The sequence below is a fragment of the Anopheles merus genome, chromosome X, assembly GCF_017562075.2.
Source record: "Anopheles merus strain MAF chromosome X, AmerM5.1, whole genome shotgun sequence".
NCBI lineage: Eukaryota > Metazoa > Arthropoda > Insecta > Diptera > Culicidae > Anopheles > Anopheles merus.
The window spans coordinates 23647945-23665998 of record NC_054081.1 but is presented as its reverse complement, the minus strand read 5'-3'; the positions used below and the strand labels follow the sequence as shown (position 1 = coordinate 23665998).

Below are 18054 nucleotides of genomic sequence, written 5' to 3'. Positions count from 1 at the left end.
AAACGTAACGTCAAACCAAAATGTCATTAACCGAGATGCCGGCAACAGACATTAACCGAGATATTTGCCGAGATTTCAGTTGTGCAGATCTCGGCAAAAATTAACCGAGATTCGGCAAAAAATTTTAAGAGTGTACATTTTGATCTCTGACGACCCGTTCGCATGGTGCGAAAAAGAGCGAGAAAGCAATATGATTTTGCACGTTTCATTACGACTTTATGTGTGCCGTCGAACACTGAACGGAACGTTCGAACGCGTTCGGTGTAGTCAGTTTCTTCCAAATCCGTTTTTATCTAATTCCCACACAATTCCTGGGTTTTCCGATAGAACTTAAGCCCGCGGGACATTTTGATGAATCTGCGGAACTAAATCGCAAGACTGCGGAACGATACTTGAAAACGTTAACGATATCGGGATCTGCGGATTTGTATTTTTATTTTTTAATTTCAAATTTTAAGTTTTTAAAGTGTATATCAATAGATAATTCGCTTACAAACAAATAAAAGCCTCTACAGATTACTTTTCGAGCCCCAAATAGCGGGACCTCAAAATAAAAATAAATAAAATGTAGGCTGTCAAGATATATGTCCTTGGGGTGCGATAGTTTTGACGTTTGACGTTTAACGTAACAGTTGCTTTCGCATATCGCTCAGTATATTTTCTTGAAAATCGCGCTGTTTATCACACTATTTTCCGGTTTCTGTATAATCACAGTATTTCGAACACCGTTCGTATATCGTGCAATAGTGCATTTATCTCTGTGACCCAAAAGCTCGCGCAAATTTCGCATTTCGGATCGCGTCTGAGTTCGCGCGTCCTGACTGCCATCGCTCTTGTTGCTGCAACGACAACCTGCACCGTTCCCGTAGAATACCCGTATTGGCAACGCCTGCACTATGGAAATTGCGGAGGCATCTATCAGCTGCTGCCTGTGCGACTCTCCATTTCATCAGCGCTGCACTTCGGTTCCCGCTGATCTGTTCCTGCGCATTTCGGAATATAAACAATTACACTGGTGCTGTATTGGCTGCAACAACGTCTTTATGAATCCGCGCACCAAGTTCGTAAAAGACGCTGCCATGCAATCTGGCTTCCAGGCGGCAATAACAACAGTAGCCGAAAGCATCAAGACCGTTATGGAGCCATTGACTAACGAAATAAAACTGGCTTAGCACGGATGAGCCAACTTGACTTAAAAACTCCACGTAGCAGTCACCCTTCCGCAAAAATTCGTTGCATACAGGTTTTTCAAGCCAGCTCAACATCGTGACACTATTTTTCAAACACGTAAAACGATTGTCAACATCGTACATACAATTCGAATCCGTAAACTCTTTTCGATTTGGTAACACTAGATTTTGAACGCGTAAAATCCCATCTCGAATCTGGAAAATGTATGTTGGCTGTCTTGTCACCCATTATACATTTTCCAGAAACGAGTTGGGACTTTACGAATTCAAAACCTAGGGTTACCAAATCGAAAAGAGTTTACGGATTCGAATTGTATGTACGATGTTGATAATCGTTTAACGTGTTCGAAAAATAGTGTTACGATGTTGAGCTGGCTTGAGAAACCCTGTAAATCCATCAAACGTTTGTTTTCCGATGCCACTAAGGACAATCACGCATTGTTTACATTCGGTGTTACGAACAATCAAAAAATAGCCAAAATAACAATACGAAGCGAATTGACGATATTCAACGCAAACTCATGCACCACCTGTGATAACTGGCATAAAAAAAGATACAGCATCTTTTCCGATCAAAATAGCTCCCGCTCATCCAACGGTGCAAAAATGCGCGCTGTATTTTTAACCGGCTCTCTCCCGATACAACCAGTGACCAAATTGTACAAATGGTCAAACAAGCTTTATCCATTGACGATGCTACAGCATACTGTCTTATTCGCCAGGGTAGAAATATGGCTACACTCTCATTCCGTCCGTTTAAAGTGTTAGTGCCTTTATCACTACGTGACAAGGCTCTTTTCCCTGACACCTGGCCTCTTGGCCTATCGGTACATGAATTCATTGACTACTGAACTCAACAGCCTCAGTGCAAATTTTCGTATACAACCGCCAATGGGTCTCTCCACCCCTACAACTTTGCCTACGGTGCTAATATTCGGTCACCACCACTGCTGGATCATACAATTTTATCGGCACACACTCCACGCACAACACCAACACCGTAAACTCACTAGTATGTACCGGTATTCATTCCACGCACATCGCGCACACTTACAATCACACAAATCATCCTGACACGACTCAAGAAACGAAGAACTCCGGCGCTGAAACAACGGTAGTAAATAATAACTGCACTTACCAGACGATTGTTTTTTCCTACAAACAAACAATATTTTTTCTGCTGAGGCAGTGCTTGACGAAAGGCGCACGCAACTTAATGATCGTGAAACCAAAACAAACCATCGCCAAAGAACGGACACTACACTCACACAATCGCACGGCTATCATGTCAATCCTACAAGGTCGCCTGCCGTAATAATACTGACGAATTATTGTTCCTGTACCAAAACGTAAGAAGATTGAAATCTAAATGCAATCAAGTATTGACTATGTTTGTACAACCCACTATGACGTTATTATCCTGACTGAAACATGGTGGGATTCAACGATTGATTCCTCGGAATTGTTCCCGGATAATTATACAGTGTATAAACAGACCGCAGCAGCAAAAATAGTATAAAATCAATCGGTGGCGTATCTCATTGCCGTTGCTTCATACCTACGTACAATACTTTGTCCTACACTGGATACCGTTGAGCAACTCTGGGTGAGAGTTTATGGTAATAACGTACTTTTATCAAGGGTGTAGTGTAACATTCCTCCAGATTTAGTAAACAACACTACTACCATGCAAACTATCTGCTCCACCATAGATAATATTGCTTGTGCAACCACCGATACGCTTCTCCTATTCGGGGACTTAACTTCCCCAATCTTTCCTGGAACACCGATGATTCTAACGTTCCTGCACTTCGAATCAATTATGAGAATTCACGGATAACTGCCGTTATTTGCTTGACTGCATCTACAGCAATGGGCTTTCTCAGATTAACTTTATACCTAATGCATCGAATAATATTCTCGATCTCTAATTGTCTCTGACGAGATCCTACAGTATTGTGCCCCACCGGTGTGTCACCTTTCCCCATGGTTGCCGTTGATGTTCCTCATCCTCCTGTTGAACTACTACACTTAACTGGTGCTGGCAATACAGCTCGTTCCTGGCATTCTACCTCAACACCAACCGTGAGTCCGGCACACGTAACTACAGGTGAACTAACTTTATCCGTCTAGATGAACTGCTGCAATCTACTGACTGGTCTTTCCTGGAAGGTAATCCGGATGTTAACTCAGCATTGGAACTATTTAACACAACATTACTGGCGCTTATCTGATTGCTTATGCTAAGCTCGCCCGGATCGGTCTCTCTACTCCGTTGGTGAATGGTTCAGGTCCTATATCTCTGAACGTAGCTACTACGTACAAATCGATGGTGTTTCCTCTAACGTTTTCGAGAGTTCATCTGGCGTTCCTCAGGGCAGCAGTTTCTGTTCACTGCTGTTCTCGCTTTTTATTAACGACGTCACACTGGCCATTACGGAAACAGATTGTCTGCTTTATGCGGATGATGTTAGGCTGTTTCGTGTCGTACGGAACACTTCCGACTCTCTTTCTCTGCAAAAATCGATTGATATTTTCTCTGATTGGTGTATCAATAACGACCTGCTAATTTCTGTTGATAAGTGTACGTCAATGTCGTTCTTTACAATAGCTAATCCGATAAGGTATAACTATAGCATATCAGGGACACAACTACCGCGGTGCAATACGGTCAGGGATTTAGGAGTCACCCTGGATCGCAAACTAGTGTAGTAAGTTTGAAGATAGTTACGGTCGCCATATAATGTGATGAGCGTACATACGGTACATAATGTGCATCGATCAACGTCGCGGTAGGTCAGTTTTTACTGATATGAGCCGAGGTGAAATAACACTTTGTTCGAAGTGGACTTTTCAACACTTGATCGTCCAGGCGATCATAGAAACCTGTAGGAGGTTTCCTTTACTGGAAACGTTGGAGTTTAGAAGCCTTACCTTGGGTAGGGGGACATAACTAAACTCTTGAAATAAGTTGGAAGCAGTGCTGCAAAATGTCACTATCAATGTCATAAAAAAATCTGACTGAAACAAAATCCATATCAGCGTCACGTACTCAATTTTGACAATCAGAGGTGATACTCAGAACGATTGGTGTGACTAATACATACTCATGACATGTTTGCGACCATCGCTTGGTCAGTCACTATATCACGACTTTTTTTTTGCTGTGATCAATTTTGCAAAATGTCACTGACATAGTCATGACAAATTCTGGCTGAAACAAAATCATCTCAGCGTCACGAGCTCTACTGCGAAGATCAGAGGCGAGCCTCAAACAGTTGATGCGCCATCGCATGCTTGTGACATTGTGTGCAACCAACTCGTGTTCAATCACTTGGTCGCGACATTTGCAGTCGGTGATCATCGCGATGGACACGGGAGATATGCATTGCGTGCGAGTGGTTCCAAGAAACAAAATGAGCATGTTTTCTCGCTCTGTTTGACCCGACAGATAATCATAACATATAGAGGGGAAAGCATGCTCATTTTGTTGCTAGAGCCCACGCGCCAATATTTCCAAGAAGGTCGCGATTACCGCCGACAACAGTGTCGTGACCAAGTGAGTGATCAAAAGTTGGGTGCTAAACTAAATGTCACCAAGCATGTGATTGATTCTCCAACTGTTTGAGTATAGTCACTGATCATCTCAGTTGTGTACGTGATCTGATTTGAGCTTCGTTTCAGTCATGAGTGTTGATGATTGAAACAGTGGCATTTGGCGGCACTGTTCACAGCCAGAAAAAAATCATGATAATGCGTGCGTCGGCATTAAGCTAAGCTTGTCAGTCAGAGTATCGCGTTGGAATCAAGAATTCACATGTCGTGTTTAGCATGTCATGACGCACTGTTATTGACTATCAGCAATGAGCATCATGCTACCACGGAAATGTTCATTGTTTTTGTTGTGAAATACTCGTGATACTCATGACATTTTGCAGCACTGGTTGGAAGGCGAAGTATTAGGAAGCGTAACGTCCTATCTTGACAGTCTGAACGAATCTGACTTGCCATGGTCGGAATTGGTTTTATTTATACTCAACATATGTTATGGGTTTCGTACATTTGGTTTTGGAATATGTTTTTTGTCCTAGTTAAATGTTATTGTTATTGGTAAAAATTTATAAATTGAAATGGTGTGGGGTGTTTGTCAATTTGTGCCTATGCTGCGCTTTTAGTGTTTTTACAAAGGTTCTGGAAAGTTTCAACTGTTCTAGCCAAACTAGTGCGTTCGTCGATCATTGCCTACACTGCGCTTTTAGCAATAAGTTGCTATGCGTTCTCGGTTCACCTAGTTTGCCTGCAGTAACGCCTGATTTGCTTATTATGCGTCTTTCGGGTGTTTCAAGAAGTGTGTCACAACCCCACCGTTGTTTTTTCTATGAACGGTGGGGCCTGAATTCTTCCGGTTGCTTTGTTATGGTATGATCTGATTTGCTGAGTGTGTTATAATGAATGTGTGCAATAGTGTGATTTGGCTTTCCGATGTGTGTTACAATGTGTCTATAGCTGATAGTGTGTATATAATAAGTTATGTATAGCAGATATGCTACACCTTCCCCCTTTAATAGAATAACGTAATAATGAAATTGTTTGAAGTTATTCTTTTCATTTATTAAACTGATTTTTTGGTTTTTTTTGTTTTTTAACTATAAATCGTTTCTTATCTCTTAAGGTGGCCAATATTTTATATAAATAGATCTATTATCTAGAGATAAAGAATTGGGAATATTTAAGTTTCTTATAAAATATTTTGATTTTATAAATCGTTTGTTAGGCTCGTTCTAGAGTTTTTGCTTTTGTAGATGTTATTACTTTAAGCATGGAGATACAATTATGAAATTTTACAAGGAGCTCTTTTAGATATTTTTCGTAAGCAATACTTCTTGTTGGTTCTTTTACATTTTCTTCACATAATGGGGAATAATTCATTTTTCTAGCCTTTTTATCCTGGCAATATAATTCATTGTTTGGTTCATTTATATACTTCTTTTTGATTTGATGCTACGTTTTTCTTCTCTTTATATGGTTTAGCTCGCTTGCACGATTTTGTTATAAGGAATCTCATCCTTTATTCCCGTGTTATCTTACTTACTTACTTACTTATCCGCGCTACAACCGCTTTGCGTCTTGGCCTGCCTCAGGAGTGTCCGAAACCGCTCACGGTCTCGCGCCTTCGTCTTCCAGTCCGTTATCCCGGCTTTAATGGCGGACGCCTCCACGCCGATCTTGCCACCTCAATCATTTGGCCTACCACGCCTCCTCTGTCCTTGTGGACGGCCTAAAAAGACTTTACGTTATCGTGAAGGCCTCCCGTGTTATCTAGCAGTAGTAAATTATCTGTTACTTGTTCTTGAACAATATTTTTCTCATTGTCATTACTTGTTGTAATCATTTGTATATGTTGTTTGTTTTCATGTTTAAATCATGTTTAGTATCATTTTCACATTATTTTGTTAAGTTATAATTCTCCTTAAATATTCTTTCAGAGTCTCTTGACCCTTTCATATCATTCATTGTTTCATTATTTAATGCATTTCTTCTTTTTGATTTGTCTTCATATTTTCTGTCATTATAGTTTGCTTTGCTGTTAATTTTTATAATATTTTTTAGCTTGGTTATTCATTTCATTAGTATTACTATAACTTCATTATTTTGGTGGTAAATATGATTCTTATTTAGTTGTTTATCATTATTGTACTGTTTCAATTTCTGTTCTGTGCTGTTCTGATGTAAAAACATTGGATATTATTGGATCTGTTTTAACCACTATTGTTATAGTTGTATTCGCGATTATTATATCCTTGGTTAACTTGACTCTGCCTACTACAATTGTTTAACTGATGGTGGCGTTTATAGAAACTAAAGTTGTTATTTTTTCTATAACTGTAGTTGTTGGATGTTGTTTGAGTTGTTATGATTGATTGAAATGTTAACAAATTTGATAATTAATTAGGGTGTCTTTATGATGAAAATCCCTGTTGTTATTTCTGTTATAGTTATTTGATCCTTGGAAATGATGTATCTGTGCGATGTTCTGCCTAGATTCACATTCATTTACTATTCTAGTCGCTTCGTATATTGTTTCAAATTTTCCTACAATGAGAGCTGTTCTGAGTCTGTATTTGTAATTTTACCAATAAGAGTTTCTACTCCTTTCTTACTGCCAATTCGTTTGCAACATCGGCTGGTATATGTTTTTGTATATATAATATTTTTAATTTTTCAGTAAGCTCTTGTATCTCATTGCATAGGATTTTTGTATCATTTGTCTTAAAATTTCATATCGGATATTATATTTGTTAGGTTTATCTTTTTCTCGCATCTTGATCTTATATCTTCCACAATTTCTGGTACTGTTGATACATTTGAAATTATTCCTGATTCAGCTTTTCCTGTTAATCTGGTATAAATAAATTCAGCTAGTATTGATTCCTGGTCTGCTGGAAACATTTTTTTGGCAAATTGTATCGATCTTATAAAAGAGTTAAGTTGTTCATTTGAGCCATTATACATGGGTATAAGACCCAAAGCGTCTTCAAATTGAATTGTGCCATTATTCGCGTTTTAATGTTTTTCAATTCCGTTAAATTGTTTGAGATTATATAGTTTAATTTTTTTTATATGTGCTGGACGTATAGGTCATAAAAAATGTTCTGTAGTGTTTGTATTATCTTTTTCTTTTCTTTAAACTTGATGCTCAATATTGGAGGCCTTCACGATTCTAGTCTGTTTTTTGTATGGAGTTTGACAGTTGGAGGCAGAAATCATGTAAACTCTCCATACAAAACCACACAACAAAAACTAGCCTGCAATTTTCAGTCTAGATTATTCTAGCCTCAAAGCTAGAATTAGATTCGAGTGCCTGCTCGAAAACAAAGTGTTGTTTACATTTACCCCAAGGTGCATCAAAGGATGACGTGGTACAGTAGGTGACCGCTAACTGGATATGTTTTACTGGAGTTTTTTTAAACTAAAAGTTAGGTAACTGGAGTGATTCTCAGTTGAAAAACACATGAATGTCAACATGAAACATCCGGCATCTTACGAAGAGAAAATCGTAGCAAATGTGAATTTTTCTCACAAATTTACCTCTCAGTTAGCGGTCACCTACTGTAGAATCTAGAATCAAAGTGTATGTAGTCCAGGTGGTCTCATAGCATGTTTTTTAAAACCAAATTTGAATATCACTTTTTAACAGAATTTGTGAAAACTTTTGTTCAAACAGCTTTCTTTAGATTTGACAAACTAAATATACATATAAAATCTGTGTCACGGTGTTTGTTGCGAGCAACCTCCGAAACGGCTGGATCATTTTCAACGAAACTTTGCACACACCTTAGACTTGACGAATACTCAAAACACTCTTAAAATATTTATTCATAAGCAGAAGCGATAAAAATCAGCCTTCTAAATTCATACACCTTGGGATAAGCCCACCTTTCTATTATACACACTTAGATAGCTGCCCGAAAACTGCTATACAATGCAAACGGCTGACAGGCTGAATTTCAGCCTACGAACTTACAACAGAAACAACGGCGGATTATATTTCAAAAAAAAAAAATCAGTATCGAAAATATAATTGTTTCTTACTTCTTTAATTGTTTGCTGGGTATAATATTTTAATATGCTATCATTGATAGGGATAACTTGATTCTTTTGCGTTTCTTTGCGATTGGGCATCTGATGCAACGCAAACTCTAATGTTTGGCTTGCTTTCGCAGTTACGTTCAAATTTGCTTTTGTCATTTTTGTGGATTATCTGTATCAATCATGCATCTATCCTAACCTGTTTTTTATGTTGCTCTTGCCAATTTATACAGCCCCATTAGTAATATTTCAATTTACGGTACCTTTTTTAAATACATATCATGTACATATTGCTGCTGTTACTGATGATGGTGCTACGCTGCATTTGTACCGGTGCTAGGTGTTTAATCGGTGCTAGGTACATACTCGATGTTAGAAGAAGTTCTGGGATGTCATTATTCGTCGCTCGATGTCTTGTCGAGGTTGGGACACTTGTCTATTCTCGCGCCCTGCCAATCCATATTGGGCAGTGAGCTCGCCTTGTATTTTTCGTCTTCCACGTTGGGAACGGTTGTTTCCTTTCAATCACGTTGGCCACAACTTGTTTCGCACTGCACTGAATTGTTCCATATCACTTGCTCCACGAATCGTATAGATTACCAAAATGAGTTATATTATATAGGCAGTTGCATGTTATTGATTCCATCACGTTTTGCTGAAGTTTCCAATATTTTGAAAATGTTTTTTATTACTTTTTGCATGAGTATGATAGCAAGAAGTATCAGCACAATATGCAGTTTTATCTCATGGGTTTCATGCTGCTCTGAGTGAACATTTTGTGTTTGAATAATGGTAAGATCATTATCACCATTGACATTAGCTTTAGGATTTGATGCGTCGTCACCCATTTATAAATCTGTGCTGTACTGTGGGTTATTGTGAAAGTTAGCATTTTTAGCTTTCATCGTTTCTCATTTCAACGTTACTCTACTTGGTAAATCGATCGCAAGAGCGTTCATACGTTTTTACACATTGGGATAGGTTCTCACAACACTGTGTACGGATAATGTTTGTTCACAATTAAACTCTCATTTTGGCACTTACACTGCACTCAATGTTTTTTTTTCATTCTGCACTGCACTGAACCTGTTTGTAGCTGTTCTTTCATCGTTATTGTTTTTTTTTACCTATGGATTACTTTCGCCAGCTCCGATGATGAATGTTCCGTAGAAAATGCACATTGACACTTTTTTTTACTTTCCGTCGAATGCCGGTTATGGTCACAATACTTTTGGTTTCACACACGACACTTACGCTTTACGTTACCGTTACGTATCACATTTACTTGATTTTTACTTAACACTTTTACCGTCGATTGCAGATTGTGGTCACGGTCGCCATGTAGTAAGTTTGAAGATAGTTACGGTCGCTATATAATGTGATGGCAATAAACATGGTTCTGAGATATTGTTCCCTTTGTAAGCATACTATAGCATTTTTCGATATGATTATACGTACAGTCCTGTTCTCGACTTACACGATTCTCGACTTACGCGGATTTGGAGATACGCTTTTTTCCAAATTTGACAGATAAATGGCATGTTACATCAATAATGGGATCAGGCGATAAATGGCATCAGTAAAATTTGCTTCAAGAATTATCCAATGCAGTATAAATTGCATTTTTGCCCTACATTTAATCCCCTTAAAAGCCGAAAATAACAATATTTTCTGCACGAATCGTATGAAATAAATGTCAAAGTGAATAAAATACTAAATTAAATAAATAACACCGATTAGTCAATTGCAATGTGGCCGATACTGTGAATTTCGACTTACGCGGTTATTCGAGTTCCGCAGATACCTCGGGAACGCATAAACCGCGTATCTCGGGAACATACTGTATACGTGAAAGTTAGATCCTTTTAGTACCTCACACTCCAAATAAAAATGTAAATTGGATAATTATTTATCTTGTTTTTTTGTAAAGCATTTTTAGAAAAAAAAGTTGTGTTATCAACTTTGATGTTTTAAACCGGTATGTTTTAATTAGTTTTGGTTTTTGAGTTTTTAGGTTTATTTGATTTATTTTATGAACTTGTTTCCGCAGTTTGTTTTTTCTTATGCATATCCTTAACCTTTTCCGATATTATGTATATTTGTGGATACACCATAGACTATCTAAATATATTGCCGAAATAAGGATTGTCTTTGTGAATAACGTCTCAGGATTTAAAAAAAATACTACAAGTGTATAACGACCCCCTTAATCTGATTTTGGTCATTTTCACCACTGGTTTTTGGTCATTCATTTGGACACCTTATCCACGCTAAAATACAGTCAGTTGTAATTTTGTTGTATCCGTTTTTGTAAGCAAACGCGCCCTAAAAAGTTTCCTTCAACAAATAAACAAAAGAAACAAATGTTTCTCTTGCAACAAAACAACATTTTCATAGACCTGGGCATAATGATAAATTCCAGCTTAGTGATGGGCGTTTCGGAGCGTAGCAGACTAACAACTCCGGTAACGGCTCCACACCAACTGCTCCGAATCAACGTCTCAGGACTAATGGTTCAATGGAGACGTTATTGTAGGATAGCCTAAAAACATAAAATCGTGTCTCGCTGGTATTGAATAAGGATGGATAATTCAGAATGGAGTCATGGATCAATTCCCACTCTGGTGTGCAAAATATGAATCCAACTCCAGGTCACAACCGGATTAGTCCGGAACAGTCCGGATTAGTTCGGAACAGTCCGGATCAGTCCAGATTAGTCCGGATCAGTCCGGATCAGTCTGGATCGTACATATTCGATGACCGACATATCAAGACAGCGGGACCCTTTCCCGAATCTGTCTTAGCCAATGCCAAGACTGCGGTATGATGCTTGAAAACGCTGATGATACCTGAATTCATCGGATGCAATGTTGAATCTGCGGCACATTTCTCGAATACACTGTTCCACGCTGAGGACATGCGGTCGAACCAAATTTTTACATGTTTTACCTTTATGTACATTAGTGTACTGGAAGCACCAATTATTGATGGTTTGATAATGTAATGAAATGGTAATAAAATTAAATAAATGTATACGAATGCATTATTGCATATTTTACAAATTAAAATATTGTATCAATTTCATTAAGTAATTTCAAATGTTTTAATAGCCTTAATTGCTAAAAACTCGAAATGAATTACTATGGGCTATAGGAAAATTTTCTCAATTAACTGTAGCACCATAAGGCTTCTTCTCTGCAAATGTGAGCTAAATCGGTCTAGAACTTTATTTTAACACAATATGAACATAATGAAACCGATAAAGGAAAAAAAGGGGACGAAGAGGGTGTATAGAGTAAAAGCAGCACAAAAAATCATACCCTGAGCTATTAACTGTCTATGTGGCAAATCTGGCGTTAGTCAACGTTATAGTTATTGCGTTGCATCACGCTGTAAATACATACAAATACAATACAAAATTACTGTTCAATTTTATTTATAAGACATTTTTTTAATTTATTTCAGTTGGGACGGCTTTTAGACGAAGGCGAATATCAGAAGCGAATAGTGCCATGTGTAGTCAAGTTATTTGCTTCAACTGATCGTGTAACGCGCTCACGTTTGCTACAGCAACTCGATTTGTTTATTTCGCACTTGCAGCCAAATGTAGTGAATGATCAAATCTTTCCTCAAATTGCACATGGTTTTCTAGACACTAATCCGACTATTAGAGAACAAACCGTGAAGGTAAGGTTTATCTTATCATTAAATTACAATTGATAGCTAATTGGGTCCTATTTTATTTATTACATTTTTCATAGTCAATCATCCATTTAGCGCCTAAACTTAATATAACAACCTGAATGTAGAAGTGTTGCGTCATTTTGCTCGACTTCAGTCGCGAGACGACCAGGGCGGTATTCGAACAAACACCACTGTTTGTCTTGGTAAAATCGCACCCCATCTACATCCACAAGTAAGACGAACTCAAGTAATACTGGGTAATGTTGGTATTTGATGATTGTTTCGGATTTTTTCATAATTTTTCAAAGGTGCGGCAACGTGTACTTGTGTCTGCCTTTATTCGAGCTATGCGTGATCCATTTCCACCGTCGCGAGTAGCAGGAATATTAGCGCTTGCAGCTACTCAGCAGTACTTCTTGTTGAATGAAGTTGCTATACGTATACTACCAGCACTTTGCCCACTCACAACAGACCCTGAGAAATCGGTCCGCGATCCTGCCTTCAAAACACTACGTGGGTTTTTTGGGAAGTTGGAAAAAGTATCGGAAGACCCCCAGTCTACGCGAAAGCATGGGTGAGTAATGTGTTGCTGAATGTTTGATTGTTCTTGCACTGCTATTCTTGCTGCTTTTTAATTCTCAACCTCACATTACAGAGGCTGATGTTCATACAGCGACTCCGTCGCTCGGTAACGCTGCCGCAACATGGGCTGGGTGGGCAGTGACAGCAGTTACTGCCAAATTCTACCGCAGTCAAAGTGACACAGCCCGACCGAAGCCACCACTTACGGGTAAAACCTTGAGTAAGCCTGCTTCTTTGGGTATGTAGCAACCTTTTGATTTATGTACTTCATTTTATTCAGGCAACAATCGCCTCTACTATCTTCGTCGTCTTACTCGCTTTGTTTATCTCTTCTTTTCGCTTAAGATGTCTTAGATTTGGAATCCAATTATTTTTCGTTTTTGTAAATTTGTTGTTGACAAGTAGTGACTAGTAGTTATTGGCTGGTATTATTGAATCCGTTCGTAGCGGCGGCCTGACGTCCCTAAGTCCCGACACTCATTTCCCTAACGTACTAGATGGCTAATGCAGTTATTTACCGCGGTGTTGTAGGACGGGCACAAGAAATGTGTTGCCATACCTAATGTTTCATGTGAGCGCCGTACGTTCCCGCTACGAACGGATTCAATGATACCAGCCATTGACTTATTTTTGACTTTGTTCTTCATCGTTCTTCTGGCCTGCCTGTACCACTTGTGGGGTTGGCTCTCAGTGACTTATGGATTACCCTCCATAGCAGGATAGTCAGTTCTACGTATGGCGGCACGGTCCATTTGGGGTTGAACTCATGGCGGGCATGTTGGTAAGTCGTACGAGTTGACGACTGTACCACGAAAATGGCTATTTTTTTACATTATTTTTGTTTGTTTCTAATTTCTTCTTTATTACTACAGTACGTTACAAACATTAGTATTTTGTTGAGTGTATAATAGTCCTTTATTTTAGCCCTGTAATCTTTTTGATTCCTTGATTGTACTAATTACAAACATAGATATTAAACTCAATTCTTGAAATAGTACGATTTTGCGTGTTTTGGTGTTAGGCAGAACATTTCTCGAATTCGAATACAGTGGATTCTCGCATATCGATTGTAATCCGTTCCAGTGACACCATCTTTATACGAAAAACTAACTATGTGGGAGGATCTTTTACATATATTTTTTATGAAAAGGGAAGTATATACATGCTTTCAAAAAATATAAAAATATATTTGTAACTTTTGAGGTGTTAGAAATGTCACATCAGACACTAGGAAAAAATGTATTTCAATTTCCAGCAATTCCAAAATAGCCTACAAGAAACATTCATCGACCATAAATTTGTGCAACTAACAATTTTACGACACTTCTTCTCCTGGAAATAACTTCATAACAAAATTTCGCCCGATCGAAACGGTAACATGAATCGTTTAAGCAATTTGACATGCATACGCCACTCAGAATTTTGTTTAGAATAGTTCACGGTGAAAAATAATGACCAGCGAGGAATGATAAGGAAACGCATTTAATTAATTATTTCAACTTGTTTTATAGTCTCAATAGTTGGGGGAATTAATTCCCTTTGTTTTGGTGTACGATGAGTAACATTTCGATTAATATTCAATGAAATATAGCGAAAAAAACAAAATTTGACGTTCACGTTCACACGCATTTCCATGTGATTCTCCGCATTGTTTACGGTGAAAAAATAATGTTCAGCGGGGAATCCCAAGAAAATGCATTTAATTAATTTATTAAATTCAATATTTTGAATAGTTTAGATCGATCGGGAATTGAATATCCTTTCTTTTGGTGTACGATAAGCCAAATTCTGATAAAATATTTGTTGAAATATAGCAAAATAAACAAAATTCACGTTCACTTCACGTAAGGTCTAAAGCGACCTTTATGCGGAGGCTTTTTTCATATTACAGTAGGTGACCGCTAACTGCGAGAAAACAACTCTAGTTAGTAAACAATGTTCGCTAACTGGAGTGATCTTTCTGTGGATTGATTGTTTTCATTGGCGTTGACTTGAACGAACATAGCTTACTTACTTATCCGGCGCTAGAGCTGCTTTGCGGTCTTGGGCTGCCTCAGGAGTGTCCGAAACCGCTCACGGTCTCGCGCCAATCTGCCAATCGGTTATCCTGGCCTTAATGGCGGACGTCTCCACGACATCTTGCCACCTCAATTTGGGGCTACCACTGTTTGACTCCTTTGTCCTTTGCCTTCAATGTGGCTCCTTTGTCCTTGTGGACGGCCTAAAAAGACTTATACGGGCTGGGTCGTCCGTTTCCATGCGTACAACATGGTCAGCCCAACGGCGCCTGGCGAGCTTGATACGCTGCACGACAGTGAGGTCGGCGTACAACTCGTATAGCTCGTCATTATAGCGGCTCCTCCATTGTCCTTCCACACACTACGGGGCAAAGTATCCTTCCGAGCTTTTCCTCTCGAACGCGGCTAAGAGGTTTCGTCAGATATGAACAGTTTGCATGTCTCAGTACGTGTATGAGTACCGTATGTGAGTACCGAGAACGAACATATCACTCATTTCATTTATGTTGATATAAACTATAGTAATTCGTGTGATGGCGTAAATTAATAGAAAACGTAGTCAAAAGACCATAAATTTGTTAAAAAATGCACATTTGCGATGAAATTCTCTTCTCAAGTAAATCTTCCGAATGTTACATGTTATGACGTTTAAGTGTTTTTTTTTTTTGTATTTGTATGAAAAGTAAAAGAATTGTTTCCGATATCAAAATGTGCTGGTATAAATTTATAGCAGTCGATTAAAAAATGAAAAATGTTACAAAAAAAAAATCTGTTGCTAGCCATTTCCTGTTAGATTTGTTTTCCAAAAGAATCCAAAAGAAGCCAGTTTTATTTCTTCTTGGCGCAACAACCGTGTCGATCAGGCTACCTGTACCCACTAGTGATGAAGTGAGCTTGGCTTTCAGTGACTTATTGTACCATAGCAGGATAGTCAGTCCTACGTATGGGGGCACGGTCTATTCGGGGCTTGAACCCATGACGGGCATGTTTTTAAGTCGTACGAGTTGACGACTGTATCACGAGACCGGCCCAAGCCAGTTTTATTATAATTCAACAATTGTTTGAAGTAAATGTTCTTCAGCACAAATTATCTTTTTTATCTAGCAGTTGAACGTCGAAATATTCATGACATTTTCCATGTTTTAAGCGACTCCTATAAATTTATACATTTAAACATTTATTATCCTGCAAACAATCATTTGACTTTTCATACAAATAATAAGGTAAAGAGTGTCCCGCATAACGAGTAAGGCACTTTCACAGATCAAACTCGTTGTATGGGATTCCACTGCATTTTATTCGGGGGACCTTTTCTATTAGAGTACCAGCTTTTCCAACTCTTTCCTGAAGTTGATGTTTTATAATTGTTCGATAACGATAACTTTGGTACTACTTCCTTTCTGATGTTTCAAAAGATAGATTTTTTTATTACCGGTCCTCACACGGGATAAAATTAATGTCTCGTTTTAATTAAAAATAGAAGAATTTGCAATCCAAGAAGTACAAAAACCACGATTACAATGATTACTATGATTTTATCCAAAGCTTCGGTTCTTCTTATCTGTCGTAATAACAGTATGTAATTCGATCTGCTATGACAATCATCCGCTTGGGTACACTGAGTTTTTCGTTTACCACGGATTTTATTGGACCCTATACCATATATCATATACAGGCACTCATGATATTAATGCGGACTGGAGGGCAATCGCGTTCTCTAATCTTAGCGTAAGTCGACTTTCGATGTTTTCGGTTAAATTATAGCTAATTTTCGTATCATTCTGCTAGAGGGGTAAGTTTTAGCATTAAATTAGTTATTTGATCTGATTTCAACTAAAAAATTAAAATTTTTACCATTAATTTAAATGTTTTTAAAATTTGGCGTAAAGAGAATTTATTGTGAGTTTGACATTTGATGTATCAAATTAGTATAAGAACTGTCAAATTAAGAAAATCGTGTATATAGAGAAATTACGTATATCGTGTATGGCGTATATCGAGGAATACCTGTACCTTTTGAAATGGTTTTTTAAAATTTTATCAAGGAAGTTATTTTGCATTTGACTTTCGACCGGTCGAATTTGTACAATTTGCTAAAAAAACTGTCAAATTTAGAACATAACGTATACCAAAATCGCGTATATCGAATATGGCGTATATTGGGGAATATCTGTACCCATATACCAGCTCTAAAAAGCTATCGCAATTGCGAGGCCTCGTGCGAGCTCGCAAACTGCTCGAAATTGCTTGCGGGGTTTTAACACCAGTGTAAACTCCACTTAACACCACCGTGTGTCAAAGCGCTGTATACAACACTACAACAATCCTGCTCTTGGTATGGGATTAGAAAATAGCTAATAAAATAAGTTTAGTGTAACTTCTGAAAATGATGTAGTCTTAAAACCTATTCTCATACCAACCATAAGGTGTGTGCAAAGTTTGTTGAAAATGATCCAGCCGTTTCGGAGGTTGCTCGCAACAAACACCGTGACACGAGATTTTTATATGTATATTTAGTTTCAAATCTAAAGAAAGCTTGTTTGAACAAAGTTTTCACCCATCCTGTCAAAAAGTGATATTCAAATTTGTTTTAAAAAAAACTACTAATGAACCACCTGGACTACGTACACTTTGATTCTACATTCCATCACCTGATCTCTTTAATGCATCTTGGGGTAAATGGAAACAATACCGTGTTTTCGAGCAGGCCCTCGAATCTAATTCTAGCTTTGAGGCTATAATAATCTAGACTGAAAATTGCAGGCTAGTTTTTTGTGTGGTTTTTGTATGGATTGTTTACATGATATCAGCCTCCCTGTCAAACTCCATACAAAAAACTGACTAGAGTCGTGAAGGGCCCAATGTTAGAATACTGTAGGGGAACTGAGGGTATTTGACACCTTAAGGTTTTCCCCTGATTGCAATACTTTTGCCAATGTAAAACCTACTAATAGGCATGGAAAAGCTTTCTTGATGTTTTATGTACCATC

General features: G+C 38.1%; 1 protein-coding gene across 1 annotated transcript in view; it reads left to right on the top strand.

Moving 5' to 3' along the window:
• The window catches only part of LOC121591173, a 164591-nt gene that overhangs the window by 25239 nt on the left and 121298 nt on the right, over positions 1 to 18054 (top strand). Inside the window, 6 exon segments of the mRNA XM_041911624.1 lie at positions 12224 to 12467; positions 12542 to 12566; positions 12569 to 12696; positions 12773 to 13015; positions 13017 to 13038; positions 13120 to 13284. Of these exon segments, the coding sequence (XP_041767558.1) occupies positions 12224 to 12467; positions 12542 to 12566; positions 12569 to 12696; positions 12773 to 13015; positions 13017 to 13038; positions 13120 to 13284 (827 nt within the window).